The 22,944-nt window shown below is 44.2% G+C and overlaps 1 protein-coding gene across 1 annotated transcript in view; it reads left to right on the top strand.

Annotated features, from left to right (window-relative positions):
• The window catches only part of ptprfa (protein tyrosine phosphatase receptor type Fa), a 343,585-nt gene that overhangs the window by 117,971 nt on the left and 202,670 nt on the right, over positions 1–22,944 (top strand). Inside the window, exons 8-10 of the mRNA XM_079267305.1 lie at positions 2,983–3,119; positions 3,532–3,676; positions 13,192–13,497. Of these exons, the coding sequence (XP_079123431.1) occupies positions 2,983–3,119; positions 3,532–3,676; positions 13,192–13,497 (588 nt within the window). The remainder of the gene's footprint in view (positions 1–2,982; positions 3,120–3,531; positions 3,677–13,191; positions 13,498–22,944) is intronic.

Consider the following 22,944-nt stretch of genomic DNA (forward strand, 5'->3'; position numbering starts at 1 on the left):
ACTGGGAAAATCCTACATCAAAGGGAGAGAATGTGATGGCATACGTGGTCAAGATGAGAGAAAGGTTGACCGAGATGTTAGCACTGGCCCAGGAGAACATGAGGATGGCTCAACAGAACCAAAAGAAGTGGTATGACCAAAAAGCAAGAGAGAAGGTTTTTGAACCAGGAGGAAAGGTACTGTTATTGCTTCCTACTTCTGACAACAAGCTTTTGACCAAGTGGCATGGACCTTATGAAGTCACAAGACTGATTGGGAAGGTCACCTATGAAATCTATATGCCAGAGAGAGTAAAGAAACATCAGAAATTTTATGTAAACTTGTTAAAGGAGTTCCAGGTTTGCCAGGAACCAACGCACCATCAATTGTTCGTTCGTGCAGCCCAGGATGAGAAGGTGACTGAAAAGTTCTTTCCTGCCAGCACAGTGGAGTCCAGTCCAGTGGATCTGTCTCATCTGTCCATCTCCGAGCAGGCAGATGTGATTCCTCTTCTGGACCCAAAGCTCTTCAGTGAGACACCGGGCTTCACCACTCTTGTACAGCACAAGATTCGGCTAAATAAGGATCCTCCAGGGCGGCAGAGGAGCTACAGAATTCCTGAGCGGTTGGTGCTTGAGTTACAGAAAGAAATCAAGTTGATGTTGGAGCTGGGTATAATTGAGATATCCAGCAGTGAATGGTGCAGCCCAGTAGTGTTGGTACCCAAAAAAGATGGCTCACTGAGATTTTGCATTGACTTCCGTTACCTGAACTCTGTGTCTCACTTTGATCCCTACCCTATGCCCAGAATTGATGACCTGGTGGAGAGAGTTGGCAGAGCAAAGTACATCACTACCCTGGACCTGAGTAAAGGCTACTGGCAGGTTGCGTTAGCACCGGAAGCTCGTGAGTTGACAGCCTTTAGGACTCCTTTTGGTATGTATCACTTTAAGGTGATGCCATTTGGCCTCCATGGAGCACCAGCTACTTTTCAAAGACTAATGAACCATGTTTTGAGAGATGTGTCAGGGTTTTCAGCTGCCTACTTGGATGACGTGGTCATTTTCCAGTCCTGGGAGGAACACATGTCACATCTGCAACAAGTTCTGCAATGTATTAAAGCTGCAGGGTTAGCCATTAATCCAAAGAAATGTGCCGTAGCCCAGAAAGAGGTTGAGTATTTGGGTTATGTTATTGGCTTGGGCGAGATCAAGCCTCAAGTGGGGAAGGTGGATGCCATTCAGGCCTTCCCTGTTCCTACCACCAAGAAGAAGGTGAAGAGTTTCATGGGCCTGGTGGGGTGGTACAGGAAGTTCATTCCCCACTTTGCAGAGCGTTCACTGGTTATTAACAACCTAACAAGAGCCTCAGCATCCAACAAAGTGCAGTGGACAAAGGAGTGTGATCAAGCTTTCATGGAGCTGAAAAGCTCCATCTGCTCCCAGTCCGTGCTGCAGAGCCCTGACTTTGACAAGCCGTTCACCCTGCAAACAGACGCCTCAGGAGTGGGCCTTGGTGGGGTGCTTTTGCAGGAAGTGGACGGAGATATGAAGCCAGTTGTGTTCCTCAGTCGCAAGCTTAAGGACAGAGAGACAAGGTATTCTACAGTGGAGAAAGTGTGTTTGGCAATGAAGTGGGCCATTGACACACTCAGATACTACCTCCTTGGACGACACTTCCATCTGGAGACCGATCATCATGCCCTCCAGTGGTTGCATCGGATGAAAGATTCGGGAAAACGAATACGGTGGCTGACTGTTTGTCTCGAGTACATAAAGTGTGAGGTACCATGTCTTTGCAGGAGAGGGGGAAGGAAATGTGACAAAGACCCTCTCCATTGCACACATTTGTGGACTGTTCAAGACAATAAGAGACTCACACACTGAGTTGAATGTTTATTGTAAGGTTCTGATATGGTCTCAGGAGTAATTATTGAAGGTCGGGCCTGTAGACACAAACATATTATTAGTTTGCTTATCTGTAACTTAATTGATTGAATATATGAATAGTGCTGTCAAATAACATGCATGTTCTTACTTACCTCTGCTGTGTTTCCTCTCCAGGGTGTTCATCCTAAAAGAGTCCCCAGGGTACAAGCCCACCATTTTATAGTTCCGGGAATGTACCATGTGGGAATTACTAGAGGGGTGGTAGGAAAATTGAATCCTCTGTTCGGGCTAGAGATGATCTCTATGGTGAAGTTTTACCACAATAGAGATCAGATAGAGAATTGACCTTTAGAATGTTAGGCATCTATTTTAATGTATTGTTGTAGATTAGGGGATTGTGTGGTAGAGTGAGGGGCGGAGTCTCCTATCTTGCAGTGATGTGGAGGTCCTCGTTAGTGGCAGGCTATATAAGGCTGCCATGATTACATCTGGTCTGTCGCTGCCAGGACCACATGCTGCCCGTGGTCCCTGGAAAAGTTATGCCATGTATTTGTTTGTTGTTTTTGTTGGTGGAATAAACACCTGGTTGGGCACACGTACTCTCTGTGTCCTCCTACTTCCAAAGTCCGGCCGCTGTGTGCCAGCCTAACACTGACAGAAGCCATTCTCAGATCAGTTGTAATGGCTGCTGCTATCTTGTCTCACCTCAGCTCCACCGTACGTAGCCATAAACTGAGAAAGATGGTAGCAAGTATTAAAGCCAAGCCAATCTTCAAACAGCCAGAAAAACACCAGTCTCTCTGAAATGATGGTTATTTGGAGAAGCTGTGGCCCCAATATTAGCATAACACACCTCAGTAAATTCCTGGCGCTCACTGACATGAGATACTTTCTGGATCTAAAATCACCTCAGAGGATTTGAAGGTGATGACGTCCTTTATACTTCCTCAGTTTTGATGCTGCTCTGAATACTGATGAGTATTGACTGCAGCATCGCCCGGCCTCCACCTCCTGACTCCCTTACTTTGTGTTTCCTCCTCTGAATGCACCCCTTCATCATCTCTGTCTCCGTTCCTGTCTTTCACTCTCTCCATGTCTTTGTTTCCGCCTCCAGTTCCAGCTCAGCCGTCTGGTTTTCAAGCTGAGGCCGAGCTGGACTCGCGCATCATGCTGTCATGGCTTTGGCCTGTCCAGGATCCAATCATTGGCTTTGAACTGCTCTACTGGGAGGAGAACAATCCCACAAATAAGGTATATACCACCTTAACATAGTACTCTTCCAATGAGGTATATTGATGGGATTCTACCCTAAAATGTGCTGAAAACCTTTTTGTTGTGTGTGTGTGCTTCTTTATTTCTTTCATTGTATTCATTCTTATGTGGCCACCTAACACATTGTTTGTAATTGACAATTTCAAATGACAACCCTTTTTGCGCTATTTCCATTTGTTATAGTTTTGACCTTATTTCCCACAAACGTAGCGTCGAATCAACAACAGCATCAGTTCCTTCTGATTAGATTTATCTCAGGGAAGCATGTGAGAAGATTTGAGTGAGTTGGTTTTGTTCCTGTGAAATGAAGCCCCAGATTGTAATAGTGTATCCAGTAGTTAACAGTTGTGCGTATGGACCGGGCCTTCATGAGCTCATGGTCTCTCCACAGCATCGTGCCACTTTCGACCCAGCAGGCTCCTTTGCAGTTGATGGTCTGAAGCCAGACACACTCTACATGTTTTCCCTGGCTGCAAAATCTGAGATGGGTTTAGGAGTCTTTACGCAGCCTATTGAGGCCAGGACTGCCCAATCCAGTAAGTACTCCAGCCTTCTACTGTCACTCTGGTTCTGCTTATTTGATCCCGTCATTGTTGCTCGGACTAGTTCTAGTATGTTGTATGTTTAAATGAACCAAATGGCAATGAACCAAGAGGAGCAAACATGAAGTCACATCGGCTGACAGGTGAGTCACTGGACTGCATTGGTGATGTCATCCTGCATCATCAGCGCCACATGGACACCATGCGGAATCCAACTCAGGTGGCTGACGGGTCATGCTGCACTTTAATGTAGGATTGTCGTACTGTGTGTGTGTGTGTGTGTGTGTGAGACCCACCCCTTTCTCTCCTGCTAACTTCCCAGGTGTGCGCAGTGTGGAGGCCAGAGCACACGTGTCCGGCTGCTTTGTGCCGTCGACACACGCTGCAATAATAACGCTACCAAAACTGGTTTACAATTATAAGGAATTTAATTCCACTGATGCAAGTACGATTACAGTTAAACATTGGAGTACATACTCCTATGAAATATTAAAACAATAAAACCCCATTTGCAAAAAACTCTACTCAGCTCCTCAGGTATAAAACACGTCTGTCCTCTGCGAGCCTTTACGGGAGAGAGGAAAAAAGACTTGAAATTAAACCACCCACAGCTGTTCGAAACACCTCCTCTTCCATTTATCCCGATTCCTATTGGCTAACTTCCAGGAGTGTATTCGCCTGTCTGCCCCTGAGTTTACTAACACATTCAATGACTGTCAGTTACGTTTTAACCCCTTCTATAATAATCCTTCAGTATGAAAGTTAAACTTCTGCAACTTGGCAGAAGTTTCATGTCTTTTAGCTACTATTCCTACATCACTTTATGTTTATCTTAATTATGCATTCCCAAAACCCTTATGATTATGACTAATTATGAATTATTAATTATGAATTATTAAACACTTTTATTATATCTACTAACTACAGTTTTTTGCTCAAATTTCTTACAATTCCCCCCTAACTCACAGTTCACTGTGAGTTAGCTACTCAAATGTAGTTAGTTATTCAAATGTCCCTGGAGACCTCCCCCCTACTCAATCCAGGGAGAGGCTCCCTATCTATCTAAACAGAGGCAAACAATTCATGCATACAGATATCATTTCAAGTATTCCTGTTCAGTTCGTTTCAAAATCGAATGCGTTGAAAATCACTGCCTTCCATGTCTTGGGGCTGGCAGGATCATGATACAGCCGGATGTTTTAGAAATCCATCTGGGCCTTATCAGGTCCTTCAGGATCTCCGAGAGGATGGTCAGGAACCGCTTGTGAAGTTCCGCTATGGCACCGCTGGTGGCCTCATCTAGACTGTGGCCATCAGAAGCTCCAATTCGTCCTCATCCTCGACACATAACTGGTTGCCTGGACTGGTGTCTGGCTCATCGGTGAAGCAATAAACCCCTGTAGAAGTCCACGGATGCAAGGGAACCCCCATCCACAGACAACTAGGAGGCCTACGACGACAGCACACAGAGTAATTACGATTGACAAAATGTATGTTTCCACTGGCCAAACATACTTCCCAACCAGTCGGTGAATGGATTCGTGACACCAGAGTTCTCCGCTAGCTCTTGGCTGAGTGCTGTCAGTCCCTCCAGAGCCCTGGTCACCGATCCATCAGGAGCTGTGTTATTTGGAATGAAAGTACAGCACGCAGTCCCAAACTTCTGGCCAACGCCACCTTTTTCTGCTAAATCATATCTAATGCCATTCTGTTCTGCAAGGTCATAAAACTAGTCTTCGCCAGCTGTGCATGCAGTCCTGATATGGCGTCCCTGGTGAAGTTTACAAAACGCTGTTGGTTATAGTAAATGTAGTTGATCCAATCGACATTTTTATTAATCATCACCCTCTGAGAGAAAACAGATTCTAAATCTGCTGCTATTTGATTTCTGGCTTGAAAGTCATGAGACACCCCCCTTGGCACTCTTATGACATCTTATGTACACTTGGTCATCAAAGGCTCCCTTCGGGCCACCGGCATCTCTTTTGGATCTTCTGTTAGCATGTGGGCGTGGAGAGATGAGTTCTCTATAAGTTGCATCAGTGACAGGCAAGATATAGAATGACAATATAAGTTGCACCAACGCACTACCAATCTACCTGTCCAATCTTTAGGCAGGATTGGATATATGGTTCTTCCTCCACACCACCACCATAAATCAGCTCTAGGTGCTGTCTGTCTTAACACACTGTTATATAGATAGTCGCTAGCATTGTGACTGTTGCTACAATTTGCAATAATACTACCTACATTGGGCCCCTTAGCTCTATCTGAGACTATACAATCAAATGGACCCTCTGTAACCTGGAACAGAGGTGGGGTATTATATTCTACACGTGGGTAATCCCAGTGTAGCCCCTGACAAGTGTGATGGAGGGGCAAAGTGTCATCAGTAAACAGAGTTAAAATACAACTAAATTCAGGACTTAGGAGTCTGAATCTTGAAGGAACTGGTGTTGCTAGGGGTCTAGGTCCTAAACACACAATACAATCTGTACTTCTGACTTGAAGCCGTATATTGTACCCACCATAAATTCCCATCTGCCATTCCAGTTTCCAACCCCCGGTACCTCATTCTCTGCGTCAGTCGTATGTCGAACCTGGTCTTTTTGACAGGCTTAACAATAATCCTAATGAGCCCTTGTGGGGCAGGACTATCAGTAGTTGCCTTTCCCTGTACTACGTAAAGTCCTCAGTCAGTCAATTTTGGGTCTGTTAAAGTAAGTCTTAAAGGATTACATCTACCCACCCCCTTTCTACACATGTGATAAGAAGCTGGGGCATTTAACATCTTTAGTCGGTCTTTAAGACCTGGGTTGGGGTCTTTTCCTAAACCCTCGCCACCTGTGTTCATCGTTGCCCATCCCCAATCTTCACAATCACAGTTATAATACGATAACAGCTTACCATACTTATTTGTGGCGGGCCCACACTCGTCAGTTATGATGCACAAGGTTTTGGTCATCCACCCGTAGGTGTGTTCATACCTGGGACAGGAAACTACTTCACAGAAGTCGAACTGGAACGTTGATGTTGTACCTTCTTTGAACATAAGAGTGAGAGTTGCATTTTCATAGGTGAGTGTCGTCAGAGAAGCCTCTCTACGTGGTCTAAGATCGGTTTGATTAGCTACTGAGGCTAAATGTCGAATCCTGATGTAGTCATGCATGTGTTCTGGTTCCTGTCTGTGGTTAATTCCCCATACTAAGAGGGAAACTACTGAAATCAGGAAGCAAATAATTACAGACTTCCATAACCTACTGAAGCTAGAGTCTCCTACTGGATGCCCTCGCTTAAACTGTGGGGGAAACGTCATCTTCAGTACTGTCTAAACCCCTCTTTTGAGATGTCTTTGGCTTCAAATTTTCCTGTTTGATGTTCAATCCTGTCTCTGCGAGTGTCTTACTCGTTACCTTCGCTGCTGCACAGTGAGTGAGGTGGTGCCAAGTCGCTCCCATTTTACCTTTTCTGCATGTGAGTTTGCCAATACTACCTCCCATGGACTGGTCCACCTTGGTTCACTCCACCTGCGCTCGTGGACTTTTATCCACACCAGACTGCCTGGTGACACGTCAGCCTGCTTCCTTTCGTCAGCTGCTGCTTCTGCGTTTGTCACCTGAGAAAACAACACTCGGCTCATGTTAGTTAGAGCTCCCGTATATTTCTCAATTTCTAGAGTTAGCAAGTCTAGGCTAGGACCTATCACTGAGTTAGAGGACTTGGATTGTGCTGTATTTAAATTCAAAGTTGTGGTTTATCATGACGTTATTAAATCTCAAAAATTGTGAGTAGCACCTTTACTGAAAACTATTCTAAATGTGGATCTACAAAAAATGTTTGACACCTTACCATATCTCCCCTTCACCACGATATCTCTGCTGTAAGAGATCACATGGCAACCATCTATGTATCTTGGCTATACACTGAACCTCCCCATGGTCCTGGTGACAGCATGGGCATCTGTTGATGTCTCACGGGAGGAGGTCCAGATGGACCTGGTCGTAGGTACTGCTGATGTTGTGGTGGGAACGGAGCATGTTGTGGTGGTGCATTGGGCTGTCTTCCTCTTCTTTTATGTGGGCAATCTCTCACCCAATGACCTTCTCTCCCACATACGTAGCACACTCCTTTACTTACAAGACCCCCATGCCCCCCTTTATCGTTACCTCTCCCTCTGTTGGATGCACCACTTCTGCATCGTGGTGGGGGCTGATTGTACACCACCGTGGAGGCTGGTACTGCTGGATTTTGTTGCTGCTGGGCTTCTGCTGCTCTCATCTGTTTCTTGGCCTGAAATTTTCTACTGATTTCTCTGTCGACCTCTGCTACTTGAAGTTTCAGCAGCAGCCGCGTCATTCTCTCTATGTCTTCCTGTCCTTTCGTCTTCTCAGTTAGATGTCGCTGGTTGTAGTGAGTTAGGTGTTTCCTCCACATGGCATCTTTCATGTTGCTCAAGCCTACTACTTCTCCCAGCGCTGTCCGTACCGGTGGAGGCAGGCCCTTTTGCACACTGTGTCGCCATACCACAGTGGTGGCTTCATTGCTATCATGTCTCCCCCCTGTGGCCCTCTGCCACTCTTCTTCAGCTCTCCTCAGATACTGATGGGTTTCTTCTTCTGGTTTTATCTTCAGTCCCGAAAGAGTTCATTTTTGTTTTTTTGGCCCAGATTCTCCGCATTGCTGACCAGAAAACTCCTCGAAAGTTGGGGTTTCATCCCCCCTGTTGGTCGTTCCTGTACTTACCTCCAAAATGTTCAATTTGGCTGTTCCTTTTTAGAATTATTAAACACTTTTATTATATCTACTAACTACAGTTTTTTGCTCAAATTTCTTACAGCAGCATCTGATGCTACGTGTAAATTAAATTGTAAGTTATTTGCTTTCAGTATTATTTGTGGCCTGTTGACAGCCGTATTGAGTCAATTAGCAACGTGTCTGTTTTGTCAGACACGCATGAAACTGACTCTTTTGTAGAAGAAGACATTGTATCATAGTATTGTGCGTTTAAAGTCTTGTAAAGCGGGAACACACATTCGATAATGTGTGTCGTGGTTTAGACCATTCATTGTGCTTTACAGCACAATGAATGCAATGAATAGACACATACACAGATGTATTCAGTGTGCACAGCAGGTCTGACACATTCAGTCACTCAGGCTAGAAATGGCAACATATTCTCTCTTACCCTAAAAACAGAATGGATCCCAAGTAATTCGCTTTGCTCTCCCTTTGACTATTTGCCCACCGTGACGCGTGCTGAGTCCGTATGAGTGTAAGAATGACGTCGAAGCTGAAATAAATGACACGTCCTCTTCAGGTTGTACGCGCTCATTTTAAGTTTTCTCAACACACAAAATTTGGTTTGGGAACCAAATTTATTGAAAAATATCTATTTATTTCCAAATAAATATCTTTCCAGATAATCTGCTTTAATCCATATTTGTTGGCGTTTAGCCACAAAAACAACTTTCAGTTCAGTCAAAAAACACACATAAATAGCACAAAATATAAATATACATTACAGTTATAGAACCACAGTAACACAAAATCAGATGCATTCAAACATTTCGTTACTGTTTTTGCTACACTACAAACATGCGGTGAAGCCTAGAGAAAGCAAGAGAAAGAGACTGAATACAGCTCAAGGTTCCTGCATCATTGAAAATCGTTCTGTTATTGCGGAGACACAAGGACCATTATTCTGGCCAACCAGTGTGGTGTTGAACTGGTGGATCTGGGTGATCTGGTTGATCTGGTGATCCGGCATAGGCCAGGTGGAGCGTAGCTTTGTAACACTGACTCCCAGCTGAGCCTGCTGTTCTAAACCAGCCTGAGCTGTGTGTGCTCACACTACTCTACACACACCAGCCGTGTTATTGCAGTTTCAAGCTCGCAAAAATGTAATTACCAGCGCAGCATTAATTATGTGAAGACTTGCTTGATTTTGCTGAACATGCAACTCAATTACAAAGTTCAAGCACCAAGGCGACAACAAAAGAAAATGCCAGGAATGTTTTTTGTCAGGCGTAAAATCCGCTGCTTCACAGGATCCATCATTCATAGGCATGCTGGTACTGCTTGGTATTTCTATATTTTTCTGCTGCCCTTGCGTAACAAATCACCAGCCGTTGCACACTGCTTATTTTGACAAATAGTCTAATAAAGGCGCAGAGTCGATACATACTATATTAATACGATAAATACATACTTATTATGATGCAAGACCGAGGAAACACAAAAACACTGTTGCACGGAGAGACAGCTTTCATCATGACTGTCATGTTTCTTCTAAATGATAGTTCGTCATGTGAGACACGGCAACCAGTGTTGCCGATGTGCAGGAATGTCTCACACTGACACTAATGCTGCTGAACACCTTTCATTCAGAGCTTGGCTGCATAACTAGCGATGCATCTGTGCCTCTCTGGCATGCTGGGAGATGTGGAATTGAAGCTGCAGTATTTATGACAGTTCCCAGAAGGAATCTAAGCCCTCGCTCCTGTTTTTACCTGTCAGGAGAAAAATCCCTGCGCCAGCAGTCACGCAAACCAGTTTAGTCGCTCTGATTTTCAGTCTGCCATCACTCCTCTGGCAGCCAAACCCACCCGAGTCAGGAAAGCTGCTAACTGGTGTAAAGACCCTCACCACTGCTTGTCTCACTGCCTCCATCTTTTCATCTATCTGCTGGGCAACGATTTATGTTAGTCGCATGATTTTTTTGCATTCGCATTATTGTGGCAAAGTTCAATAATGAATTCAAAAGTAGTGTATTGTGCACTTTTATTTTAAAGTGCTGTTATATGAACAAAAGGTCTAACATTTAGTTTCTAAACACTTTAAACACATCAGGTTGTTGAGCAGCAGTATTCCCTTTACACAGCAGCAGTTATAACAGTTATAATGATTCTGATCGTAGATATTCAGCCGGTGTTCATAACTTTATCTTCATGTGTGTAAGAGATATTTAAATATACACCTTGAAAACTGAAACCTATCTACGTCATGTTTTTATGTTTGTTAGATTCTCAGTGGTGATACTAAATGATGCTTATTATACATATTACACACAAAACACTTTAAAAACGCAAACAATCATTTAAATGAATCATTTCTTTTCTGCTTTTTTTGGTATTTAGGTCAGACACATGTGCAACGCTGATTACCGTAATATGTGAGGTATTTGTTATAAATGTAAAATAACATAACTTAAAATAATTGTCGGCGTTAATTAATGAAATGCGTTAACGCAATAATAATGCGTTAACTTACCCAGCACGTGTGTGTGTGTGTGTGTGCGCGCAGGAGCTTGTCTTGTTACAGTTCTTAAAATTGACAAGCCATCAGAGGAGATGTACTAAAAATACCAGGTGATCTCATGATCTGATTTGTTTTTAGCAATGCCAGGCGAGACAAGACAAAACAATGCAACCGTCATTATGTAACCACGGTAACGCAGTTTCGAAGTAATGTCTTCTCAGCGGTTGGTTTCTTGGCATTGGCTGTGGTGAAATAGAAGACCCTCTTCTTTGTGTAGTCATAGATAGAAGTTGTTTGTCTCTGCTTCCCTGTAACCTACTCCAATATTAGTATTTGTTCATTTTCATATGACGACAGACAGAACATGACTGTATCTTTTAGGACCTTTGCGCCGCTCAGAGGCCATACGTACCACAATCACACTACTTTAGGATCAAACAACAATCTAAGGCCTGGCTTTACCACGGTTTTGCATTCTACTATTTTCCCTTTTTTTCGCATAAATTAATGACTTTACAATCTTGCAAATTTGTATTTTTTTTTTCTTGTCAATTTACAACTTTAATCTCAGAGAATATCAGAATAATAATTTATAATATAACATATAAATACGTTTTTTCTCATAAATTCACAACTTTAGTCTTTTAGACTTTTTTTCTGGCATTAATGACCTCATACCCCGGCTCTCTAGTTTCCATATATTTATTCTTTACCAACAATGACCCAATATGCCGTCTAACCTTTTCCGTGTGGGTTGGATTCACACGTTTTTTGTCCAAATCCTTTTCTCTCACAGCTTCTACACCAAGTTTTGGTATTTTTTCATAACCCTGTTTCGGGCGGCGGTGCATCTCTGTCTCTCTGATCTATTCCACCCCCTGCATGGATGTATCCAAAGGTGCTCGTACATGTGATGGAATTACGTCTGTTCTTTTGAGTCTCTTTCAACTCATCACAAGCGCCTCTGCTGCGGGCAAACACACCAGCCTCCAACACTGTTCAAACGGGCTCGCTGGGTCCCGATAACGGCCCCCTGTGTTATATCTCCCGCCTGCTCCACACTCATCTCAACTGTTGGTTTTGCTGCTGTACTTGATTGAATTCTGCTCTTGTGTTTCATTGTGCATACATGCATTCATCTGTAGTGTGCATGTTTTACTTTTCAGTTGGCGACACTTCACACTGTGTTGGTAATGTGTTCACGTGGTGTTTCACAGGAAGGTAGCTAGAGTGTGAAGTTTCGCCCTGGTTTATGTTTGCCCTCTGGACTGTGAGGATGAAAACACAAGCTATAAATAAAATATGTTTAAAATATAACAATGACTCATTCAGTTTCAACCACATCTTCTAAAAACAAAACTAAAACATTCATGTTTTTCCTCATTAAAAACTATTCTGGTTCATTTCTATAGTCCTATTGTCATACATTTAGTCACTGGTGTAATTGCTTATGATACCATTGCATTCACTAATGTTTCTGAGATCTGCTAAAAAACTGTCATGAGGGGTTCTAGGAAGAACCTTTATAAAAGGGTTCCCCTAGACTTTCACTGCCAACGATGCTGGCTTACCTCTATGCTTCCACAACAAGCACACATGTTCTGAAAGTGTCACGCTGGAGATGAGCGACAAAGAGCGATTACTCAGTTGCTGCAGAAAGCTCTCCTCTTCATAAGAGTTTGATATTGTTATATCAGGTAAAATTGCAAAACAATGTCAAGAATTGTCTATTCTTGTTCTATATTTTCATAAATACAAGAAACTATAGTTTTTGTATGTATTATATAGCTATATATACAACTTTATAAGCTGTGATATCAAACAGCTTTTGCGGCTCCAGACAAATTTTATTTGGTGGAAAATAGAACAAAATGGCTCTTTGGATAGAAAAGGTTGCCGACCCCTGGTCTAGACAAGTCGAAGAACCCTACATGGTTGAAGATAGCACCTTTACGTCTAAGAGTGTATGAATTCTGTGCAGTATAAAGATTTCACACTTCCTGGATTAGGAAAAAAAACACTGCCATTGGACATTAGAGGAGCTGCAATTACGTTTCCTCCAAAACCTCATGATAAAGCAAAGTCCTAGCACAAACGATGTTAAGGACATAGACTAGCAAGTAGTCAAACTTGACTTGTCTGTTTCGGTAACATATAAACAGATTATCTCCCAGCAGTCCAGAGGGTCAGTTGCTCTGTCTTCCATTATCCACCCTGCTTGACCATTACCCTCCCTCCTCCCCTCCCATCAGCCCCCTCAGCCCCTCCCCAGGAGGTACGCTTGCTCAGCCTCAGCTCCACCAGCATCAAGGTGAGTTGGGTGGCACCACCCACAGACAGCCGCCACGGGGAGATAGCGCGCTACTCACTAGCCTACCAAGCGCTCACTGGGGAGGATGTGGAGCGCCACCAGGTGTCAGGGATTGGAGCTGATGTCACCAGCTACGTGCTGGAGGACCTGCAGAAGTGGACTGAGTATTGTGTGTGGCTGAGGGCTCACACTGATGTCGGGTCCGGCCCGGAGAGCTCCGCAGCCTGCAGCAGAACCAAGGAAGATGGTATGTTGATGGCATCATAGGGAACAGCCTAGGGCTCTCTGACTCTGCTCTTCTCCTTCTGCTGCAGTTCAGTATTGCAAGCTCTCACTGAATGTGTGTTACTTTAAAAAGCTGTGAAAGACTTTTACCTAGAACACATTCATTCGATTCGTAGCTGGGCAGCTGCCTCCGGGTCAGAGACCCTTGACACATTTCTGATAAATTTGGTTCGGGAACATGCACCTCCGAAACACAGTACCATCGAAATCTATAACAATTGTAAAGCAAGGCAGTTGACAGTAAAGCAATCCACATCCTGTGAGGAGCTACTGGCAGCTCTGGACTTGGCTTTGGTGATTGTCTCGGAGAGGCGACTGTTCAATGCTTCGACTGCTAGAACATCAGATCTATCAGAGAATGAAGGATTTTCAGATAGTTGTGTGTAAGAAAACATCTGGCGATTCAGGTTACTGTAGCCCAGGAGCCAAAACTAAAACTAAGGTTTCCAGTGATTGACATGCAAATTAGGTTAGAATACAGTAAAAATATGACAATAAACTGCCTTCATTTCCACAAATATTGTTTGATTTTTGTATAATCAAAAAGCGTGTGCCACTACAGTAATTGATAAGGTGCTCAAACCCTGACAATGATCCCTACTAATTCAGTTCATATGAGATTATTATTCAGTGCCATCGCAGGCAGTGGTGTAGTGAAGGAGGAGGAGGTAGAGGATCATGTAATGCATCCACCCTTCATGTTACGCAATCCTGCTTTTTATCTTTATTTTAAAGAATTGTTCAAAATCAACATTCCGGCAGGGTTGTATAACCACATCAAATTCAAATTATTGTTGATCTTTTACATGCCAAATCTAGCATGACATTACCCTTCTTTAAACCAATTTCAAGCCCATTTTGTGATTTGAAGTCACAGCACTTGTTCGTGCAAATTTCTTAACATTTTGTGATTCTGCTTTGTGAGACTTTAGCTGCCGCTGATCTCCTGCCTGCCTTTCTTCCAATCTGCCTGTCTTTTTCCCACCATGATGATGTGGCTTTGCTGGGCTGCTGGGCTAAGGTGTCTGGACACAACCCAATCGCCAGCAAAACATGTGGGCCTTGTATGTTTCTGCAAACCTAGGATGCACTTGATGTCAAAGTTTTTGCATTCGGTCAAAGTCAAGTGACATAGTATATCAAGCAACTGTTTATTAAAAGTCACGCATTAAAATAACAAGTATATTAAGGAAGAAAGTCCTCCACGGCGGGAGGGGATGTGAATTGCTAAGGCTGGTGGTCCTATATTTACACTGTTATGTTCTCACCGTTTTACGTTATGTTGTTACGTTATTAACGCTTTTTTCCGAACCATAACCAAGCAGTTTGGTTGCCAAAACCAAACCAATTGTTTCACAACGTTATCCACGTGGCATTCTGTGTTTCTGCAAGCGTGATGCGAGGCTGATATGAAACATTTGAGAATCGTCGACCTTCTATGTATCCGTGCTGAAATGCACAGTGCCAACATATTTTCTGCCGACTGGCTGTCTAGAGAGAAGCCTGAGCGGCAACATGACAAGTTCTTTCTCTTTCAGTCAGATGAAAGTCAGAATGGCCACTGTGATTCAGTCCGTCAGGAGGTTCTGCCATTCGTAGCACACATCCATTATTACTGTCACTGCAGCCCAATGCTCACAGCTGTACGACAGACACCATTACATCAAAAAGAGGATTCACCTTTTTTTGTGGGTGCACAATTGGCCATATCATGACCAATGAGAGCAAAGAGTAATGGGCTCTTTTGTGAAGCCAGTAGAGGAAATCAAAGTATCAAAGGCTAAGTCCTGGACAATATCAGGGTGGCTTAGAAAGTATGGCAGCATAGTGTGGAACCTTTCCTCTGTGAAAGCTCACTGTTCTGACCAGCTCAGGCTTCTGACTGCTTTCACATGAACTCTATTTTCCTGAGTCCTTTCTTTCATTTTCCTCTTAATCATATTAGTCTTACGAATGTCTGGATCCATTTGCCAAGTATTGTGTTTAAATTGTTCGTGAATGAATGGTTATTATGAAAGGAAAATGGAAAGAGAGGGTGATTGTGTGCATGTGTCTGTGTACTGTCTGTCTGTGTTATATATATATATATATGTGTATATATGTGTATATATATAATTGAGGTAACACTCAGGTACCCTTGTGTTCTCTCTACGTTAGACAACGATAACGTTAAGTTGCTGTGCTAGCTCGCAGTGCACCTCTCTTCAGTCTGTCTCTCGTGCTAACCTAGCTTGTAGTGCATCTCTAGGTCTGTCTGCATCTGGGGATAGGGACGAGCTAAGGAGAGTCCAGCGCGACCTCAAGATGAAGATCATCCCCCCCCCCCCTCCACCCCCCCCCCCCTCTCTGTGACGACTGGCCAGGTTAGGAGACAGCTGGAGAGACTCCACCAAGGCAAAGCTGAAGGACCTGATGGCATCAGCCCCAGGGTCCTGAAGACCTGCGCCGTCCAGCTGTCTGGTATCTTGCAACACCTCTTCAACCTGAGCCTGAAGCAGGAGGAAGTCCCGGTGCTGTGGAAGACGTCGTGCCTGGTTCCTGCACCGAAGACGACGACACCATCTGGCCTCAATGACTACCGACCAGTTGCCCTCACATCCCATGTGATGAAGGTGCTGGAGAGGCTGGTCTTGGCCCACCTCCGACCGCAGGTGAAATCCTCACTGGACCCTCTGCAATTTGCATACCAGCTTCATGTGGGGGTGGACGATGCCATCATCTACCTGCTGCAACGAGCTCAGTCGCACCTGGATGAACCGGTGACTCTGTGAGAATCACTTTCTTTGATTTCTCCAGTGCATTCAACACCATCCAACCAGTGCTGCTGAGTGAGAAGCTGCGGGTGGTGGGGGTGAACGCGTCCACCGTCTCCTGGATCACTGACTACCTCACGGGTAGACCACAGTTTGTCCAACTGGGCCGTGTGCTGTCTGATGCGGTGGTCAGTGATACTGGAGTCCCACAGGGAACTGTTCTGTCTCGTACACCTTGTACACCACTGACTTCCAGTACAACTCTGTGTCATGCCATCTGCAGAAGTTCTCTGATGACTCTGCAGTGGTCGGGTGTGTAAGGGACGGACGGGAGGAGGAGTACAGGGCAGTAGTGGATGACTTTGTAGAGTGGGCAGGTAGAAATCACCTGCGTCTGAACGTGACCAAGACCAGAGAGATGGTGGTCGACTTCAGGAGGAAGACGACTGCTCCACAACCGCTGAGAGTTCAGGGAGAGGATGTGGACATGGTGGAGGAGTACAAGTACCTGGGTGTCTCCATCGACAGCAGACTGAACTGGAAGAACAACATCAATGCTGTGTACAAGAAGAGGAGTCGACTCTTCTTCTTGAGGAAACTTCGATCCTTCAACGTGTGCAGCAAGATGCTGGAGATGTTCTACCAGTCTGTTGTGGCCAGTGCACTGTACTTCTGTAGTCTGCTGGGGGAGCAGCATTGGAGCCGGAGACACCAACAGAGTTAATAAACTAGTTAAGAAGGCCGGCTCCATCATTGGCTGCAAACAAGACAATCTGGAAGAGGTGGTGGAGAGGAGGACACTGAAGAAACTATTATCCATGTTGGATAACCCGGACCACCCTCTCCACCACCTACTGCAGGGACAGAGGAGCACTTTCTCCAACAGACTGATTCAGCTCTGCTGTCACAAGGACCGATACAGGACAACATTCCTGCTCTCTGCTATTAGACTGTACAATAAATCACATCGGGCGAGATCAAACACAAGACTACAACACTGCTAACTGTTGTTGTTTGCTGTTGGTGATCCTTGCACTACTGTTTTTATCTAGTTGGTTAACATATACCATTCTATTTTATTGTATATACTGTGCATTTTTTATTTTCTTCAAATTGTATTATATTCTGCTCTGTTATCTTATTGTATTGTATATATTGACCATCTTTCATCTTTCGTATTTTAATGTTTACTCTGTAACTGCTTGCTGCTGCTACGAACAAATTTCCCCCTGGGGATGAATAAAGTATACATCTATCTATTTATCTTTCAGGGCACTTCTCAGACATTCTGCCTGAAAAAAGTGAGAGTGAAATACAACTACTTGTTTTGTAAAGCCCGACTGCAGCTCTGAAGATAACCGAGTTGCACGTGAACAAGCATTCGTATGAGCGTGCACCTTCGCCAGGAACCACAGGAGTCCAGACATTATATGGGCACTCCACACAGGCGTACATAGTTTGCCCTGAACACCGCTCGCTCCTCTCACTACTCCTCCATCATCCAATCTGGCTCCAACAACCCCAAAACACTTTTCTCCACCATCAACAAACTCCTCAAGCCCATGTCACCCCCGTGCTGAAAAAACCTGGTCTTGACCCCGACATCCCCAACAACTACCGGCCCATCTCCAACCTTCCCTACCTGTCCAACATCCTTGAGAGAGCTGTTGCATCACAACTCAAGTCCCACCTCAATCTCCATAATCTCTACCAACCCTTCCAATCCGGCTTCCGTTCAAAACACAGCACAGAAACCAACTGCTGAAAATCACAAATGATATACTTCTCTCTGCTGACTCCGGCTTCTTCACCATCTTCATCCTCCTTGACCTCAGCGCCGCCTTCGACACTATCAACCACTCCATCCTCTCACGTCTCTAGTACTCCCCTGGCATAGCTGGCACTGCCCTCTCCTGGTTCACCTCATATCTCTCAGACCGACATCAATTCATTGCAATAAACAACTGTAAATCCTCCACCTCCCCAGTCACCCACGGTGTCCCCCAAGGTTCCGTGCTTGGTCCCCTCCTCTTCATCATTTACATCCTTCCCCTTGGACAAATCACCCATCGTCATGGTCTCAACTTCCACTGCTATGCTGATGACACCCAACTCTACTTCTCCACCAAGACCATCACCTCCGTCACCCACTCCACTCTCACCACCTGTCTCACTGATATAAAATCATGGATGCAACAGAACTTTCTCAAACTCAACTGCAACAAATCTGAAATACTCCATCGGCCCTAACTCCCTCACCCGTTCAGCCCAGCCCTTCTCCCTCAACATTGATGGCTCCATCATCACCCCTAAGGTTGTACGGTGTATCGATACTAAAAAGGTACCGCGGTACCTGTACGTTAAAAACGATACGATTTTGCATATTTTTAGTCTCGATACTTTATTAAAATAGCACGCGATCAGAGCGCACTCGCTGCTCCGCTCCCTGTCATGCTGCCTGCAGGCATTGACTGCAAGGGGGCGGGGCTGCCCAACGCTCACACAGCAACAGGCAGCGCGCACTCACAGCGAGTGATCACAGGGGAGACATGCAGGAGCTTTTCCCGACTGTCCTCGGCTTGTTGAAAAACAAGATGCCAGAAGTATCATCTGGAAGTACTTCGGCTATATTGCAGACAGTGAAGGAAAGCCCACTGACATACAGATACCCGTCTGCGAAACGTGTTTCAGACCAAGTGAGGCAACACGTCTAACACGGCAAAGCACCTTTCAGACAGACACCCGAACTTTTTAAAGAGTTCAAAGAACGACTGGTAAGCAAATGTGATTATAAACATGAACACCCCCAAGCTCACCTATAGACAGCTAACACGAGGAGCCTTAGCCTAGTTTGACGACAAGCCTATATGATCATGAGGTCACAATGCACACAAATGTGTACTAAATGAAACACAATTCACGCAAAATGGCTCCATGCTGGTGGAGCCTGAGGGTGGATCTTCAGCTAATTATTTTTATTTTTAGTTAAGGAAAAATAATTATTCCATGAATTTAAATATGAAGTGAAAATATCAAACTCGCTATGCAAGTAAATGAAGCATTGTTTACCCACCCACTCCCACAGACAGTCAGACATATGCCAGCAGTCAGCAGCAATCATGGCACCTTGTAGTTTTCATTAATATCTTGCTGTCGGCTAATACTAATATTAATGCCATTTGTTAAGTGTTCAAAAAGCTGGGCAGGAACAAGCTGGTAAAAAAGGGAACCGTACATTATTACTCGTATAGATAAATATACCAGTATCGTATTTGTGGTATTGTATCGAATTCTGGTATCGTAAGTATCTGGTATCGTGATACTTATGGCAGGTATCGTATCGAAGTTCAGGAGCTTGACGGACTGGTGACTGGAGGTGCAGCTGTTGGTGTACAGGGAGAAGAGCAGAGGGGAAAGAACGCAGCCTTGGGGGGAACCGGTGCTGATGGTCCTGGAAGCTGAGACGTGCTTTCCCAGCTTCACGTGCTGCTTCCTGTCAGACAGGAAGTCTGTGATCCACTTGCAGGTGGAGTCGAGCACGTGCAGCTGGGAGAGCTTGTCATGCAGCAGAGATGGGATGATGGTATTGAAAGCAGAGCTGAAGTCCACAAACAGGATCCTGGCGTAGGTTCCTGGGGAGTCCAGATGCTGGAGGGTGAAGTGGAGGGCCAAATTGACTGCGTCATCCACAGATCTGTTGGCTCTGTAAGCGAACTGCAGGGGGTCCAGGAGTGGGTCGGTGAGGGTTTTTAGGTGAGACAGGACAAGGCGTTCAAAGGACTTCATGACCACAGAGGTCAGGGCGACGGGCCTGTAGTCATTAAGTCCTCTGATCCTTGTTTTTTTAGGGACAGGGATGATGGTGGAGGCCTTGAAGCAGGCTGGAACGTGGAACAATTCCACACACCCTACCCTCCACTAAGAAGAAACCATTTTTATTGTCATATACATTTACACATACACAAAATTTGACTACTGCATTTGCAGGAGCAGTGGGCTGCCATTGATCAGGGAGCCGGGGGTTCAGTGTATTGCTCATGTACACTTCGACACGTGACACGTCCCAGTCGGGGATCGAACCGTTGACCTTCCTGTTCCCAGACGACCCTCTTAACCCAGTGCGCCACGGTCGGCCCCATATACATTTACACATACACGAAATTTGACTACTGCATTTGACCCATCCCTGTATATAGGGAGCAGTGGATTGTTCCGTTTGCTCCTCTGTCTTTCTTTCTTTGTTGTTGTTTGTTTGTTCCGTCTGGGTATTTTAAAAAGCGCTATATAAAATTGATGTATTGTTATTATTATTATTATAGTTAAAAAAATTGACAATTATTGTGTAGGCGCTCATTGAAGGTTTAGTTACAACTCTGAACTAATGCAAGGAAACAATGGATTGGCATTTATAATTGAATTTAAATGGATTACCTGGGCATCTCTAAATAAATAATGACCATCAACTATTCAGCCAAATCATAAATGGTGTTTTTAATTTGAAAAATGTAAAAAAAGAAATTTGAGGAAGCCAGTTTAAATGGGCCTGAAATGTATAATAGTATTACCTACAGTGTAATTTACAGGTGCTTTTCAGCCATGACCTAAAGGCTTATGTTTACATTAGTGTATAGCATTGTGAGAACTGGAACAATTGCCAGGCAGCAGAGCCAAAGATCAGCTTTGTATTCTATTATTTTCAACGTTTTATATTTTCGACAATTCCTTATTAAATCCGATATTCACTTATCTTAACATTGTATAGAAAACATAAAGTTCAATGAATGTTTCTTTGTACCTCATTCTATTCTGTGAAGATCTACTTATTCGACTGACAGATGGAGAGAGTGTGTAGTGGAGAACCCGATTAATTTACTGGTATAAACTTAACTATTAGCTAATGTTGGAGTGAGTTGTATGTATAGCTTCCATCATTGAGTAATTCTCCCTCAGTTAGCATGTGTTTAGTTGCAGAAAGAGAGCGTGTGCCCAGCCATTTCTGTGGGCGGGCCTTGTGACGGTTATACCAACATAGGAAGCATCGTCTCTGTTCATGTTTTATGTGAAAGAAAATGCATTCGACACGTTTGTTGGACCTCAAAGACACACACAATGTGTTTTTGTGAGTAAAACGAAACGTAAACTTTTGTCTGCTTACAACAAAACTCCACAGAGACAAATTGAAACAGTGTTGGGAGTTTCCTCCCTCCCTCCAATGAACTAATGCTCTCCACCTGCTGTCCTTCTCCCTCCATCTTCACACTCTCTTTCAGCCTCTCCCACCATGCTTCATCTCTGCGCACCCACTGAATTTTAATCTCACACTCTTTTCATCTCTCTGCACCCCATTTGACTTTGAGCTCTCGTTGCTGCCTGGATTTCTCCGGCATCTGTCCATTCTCCACACAGACTGTAGCGGCTCTCTCTGTGCTCGGCCCACGGGCTCTCCTTCCAGCTCACATTAGTGTCAGCCCGGTGCCTGAATATCACAACACTTTCTCATTTTGCTCCCTGACGCCTACAGAATCTCACAGCACAGCTCTGGAACTATTGATGTGTTTAAATAAATCCCAATTAAGTCAGCTCTTTTTAACCAGTGAGACTCAGCATTTGTTTTCCCAACATTGGTTTTGATAGTATGGCACCGAGTAGCAGTGATTTTCTGAAGCAGATTTCTGTTTGACCTCTGACATCTCACAGTAGTGATGTGACAGCTACGAACGACCCATATTTGTGTCTTTTGTGTGAAAGAAGGGAGCCGAGTCGTACTTGAGAGCCGTTCTTTTTGTTGTTGGGGCCAAATTTCCCTGCCTGTCCGAGATCTGCAGCGCCTGGAGAAGGGCGGAAGCGCCGCAAAGCACTGCTAGACACAAATATACACACATACAAGGAGACAGAAAGTGGTGGGGGTGAAGCAGAGGAGCAGAATCGATTGTTGAGGAATGAGCTTGAGATGGTGCTAACAGCCAGGCGATAATTGACGTATCGTGGCTCTTCCATTCTACATTCATCCTATCGTATGACTTAAAAAAAGACAAGAAAAATGAAATGAACAGAGCCATAAGATCTGGTTCCTTTCAAACAGCCATAATTCCCATCACTACAGTATGCCACGGTGCCATGAGCTGATGTGTTGTGTTGTAGACATCGCAGGTTCCCATGTGTACAGTTTATCCATATTATGGAATCTGTGTGAGACGGTTCTTGTTGGCAAATAGGCTCAATACCCCCTGTACAATGCTGTCATTGATTTTCAACCCTGTCTCCCACAAAATGATGTTGCAATACAATTGAACTTCATTCTCACTTATGTTTCAAGGGAAACGTGTTGTCTCTGGGTTTACGGTCACTCTTTTATACGCGTTAACATTGTAAATTGAAATAAACCAAACCTAAACTGAAACAAAACTACTGGGTTAGATAAAGTTAACATTATGGTTTGGCTTATAATAAGTATGTCTGCTGTAAAGTCAACATTGCCTTGGTTTCACACAGGACACAGACAGAGGTCTCCTGGGTGAATGTCCTGTGGTTTTCTTTGACACAGACTTCCTCGGACTATGATTAGAAATGTGTTTGTGATATGTCAAAAACTAACTTAATCCGTGAATAAATATGTTTCCTTTGAAACATAATGGACAATAAAGTTTTTTTGTATG

The sequence above is a fragment of the Melanostigma gelatinosum genome (assembly GCF_949748355.1).
Source record: "Melanostigma gelatinosum genome assembly, chromosome: 4".
In the NCBI taxonomy this organism is placed as follows: Eukaryota; Metazoa; Chordata; class Actinopteri; order Perciformes; family Zoarcidae; genus Melanostigma; species Melanostigma gelatinosum.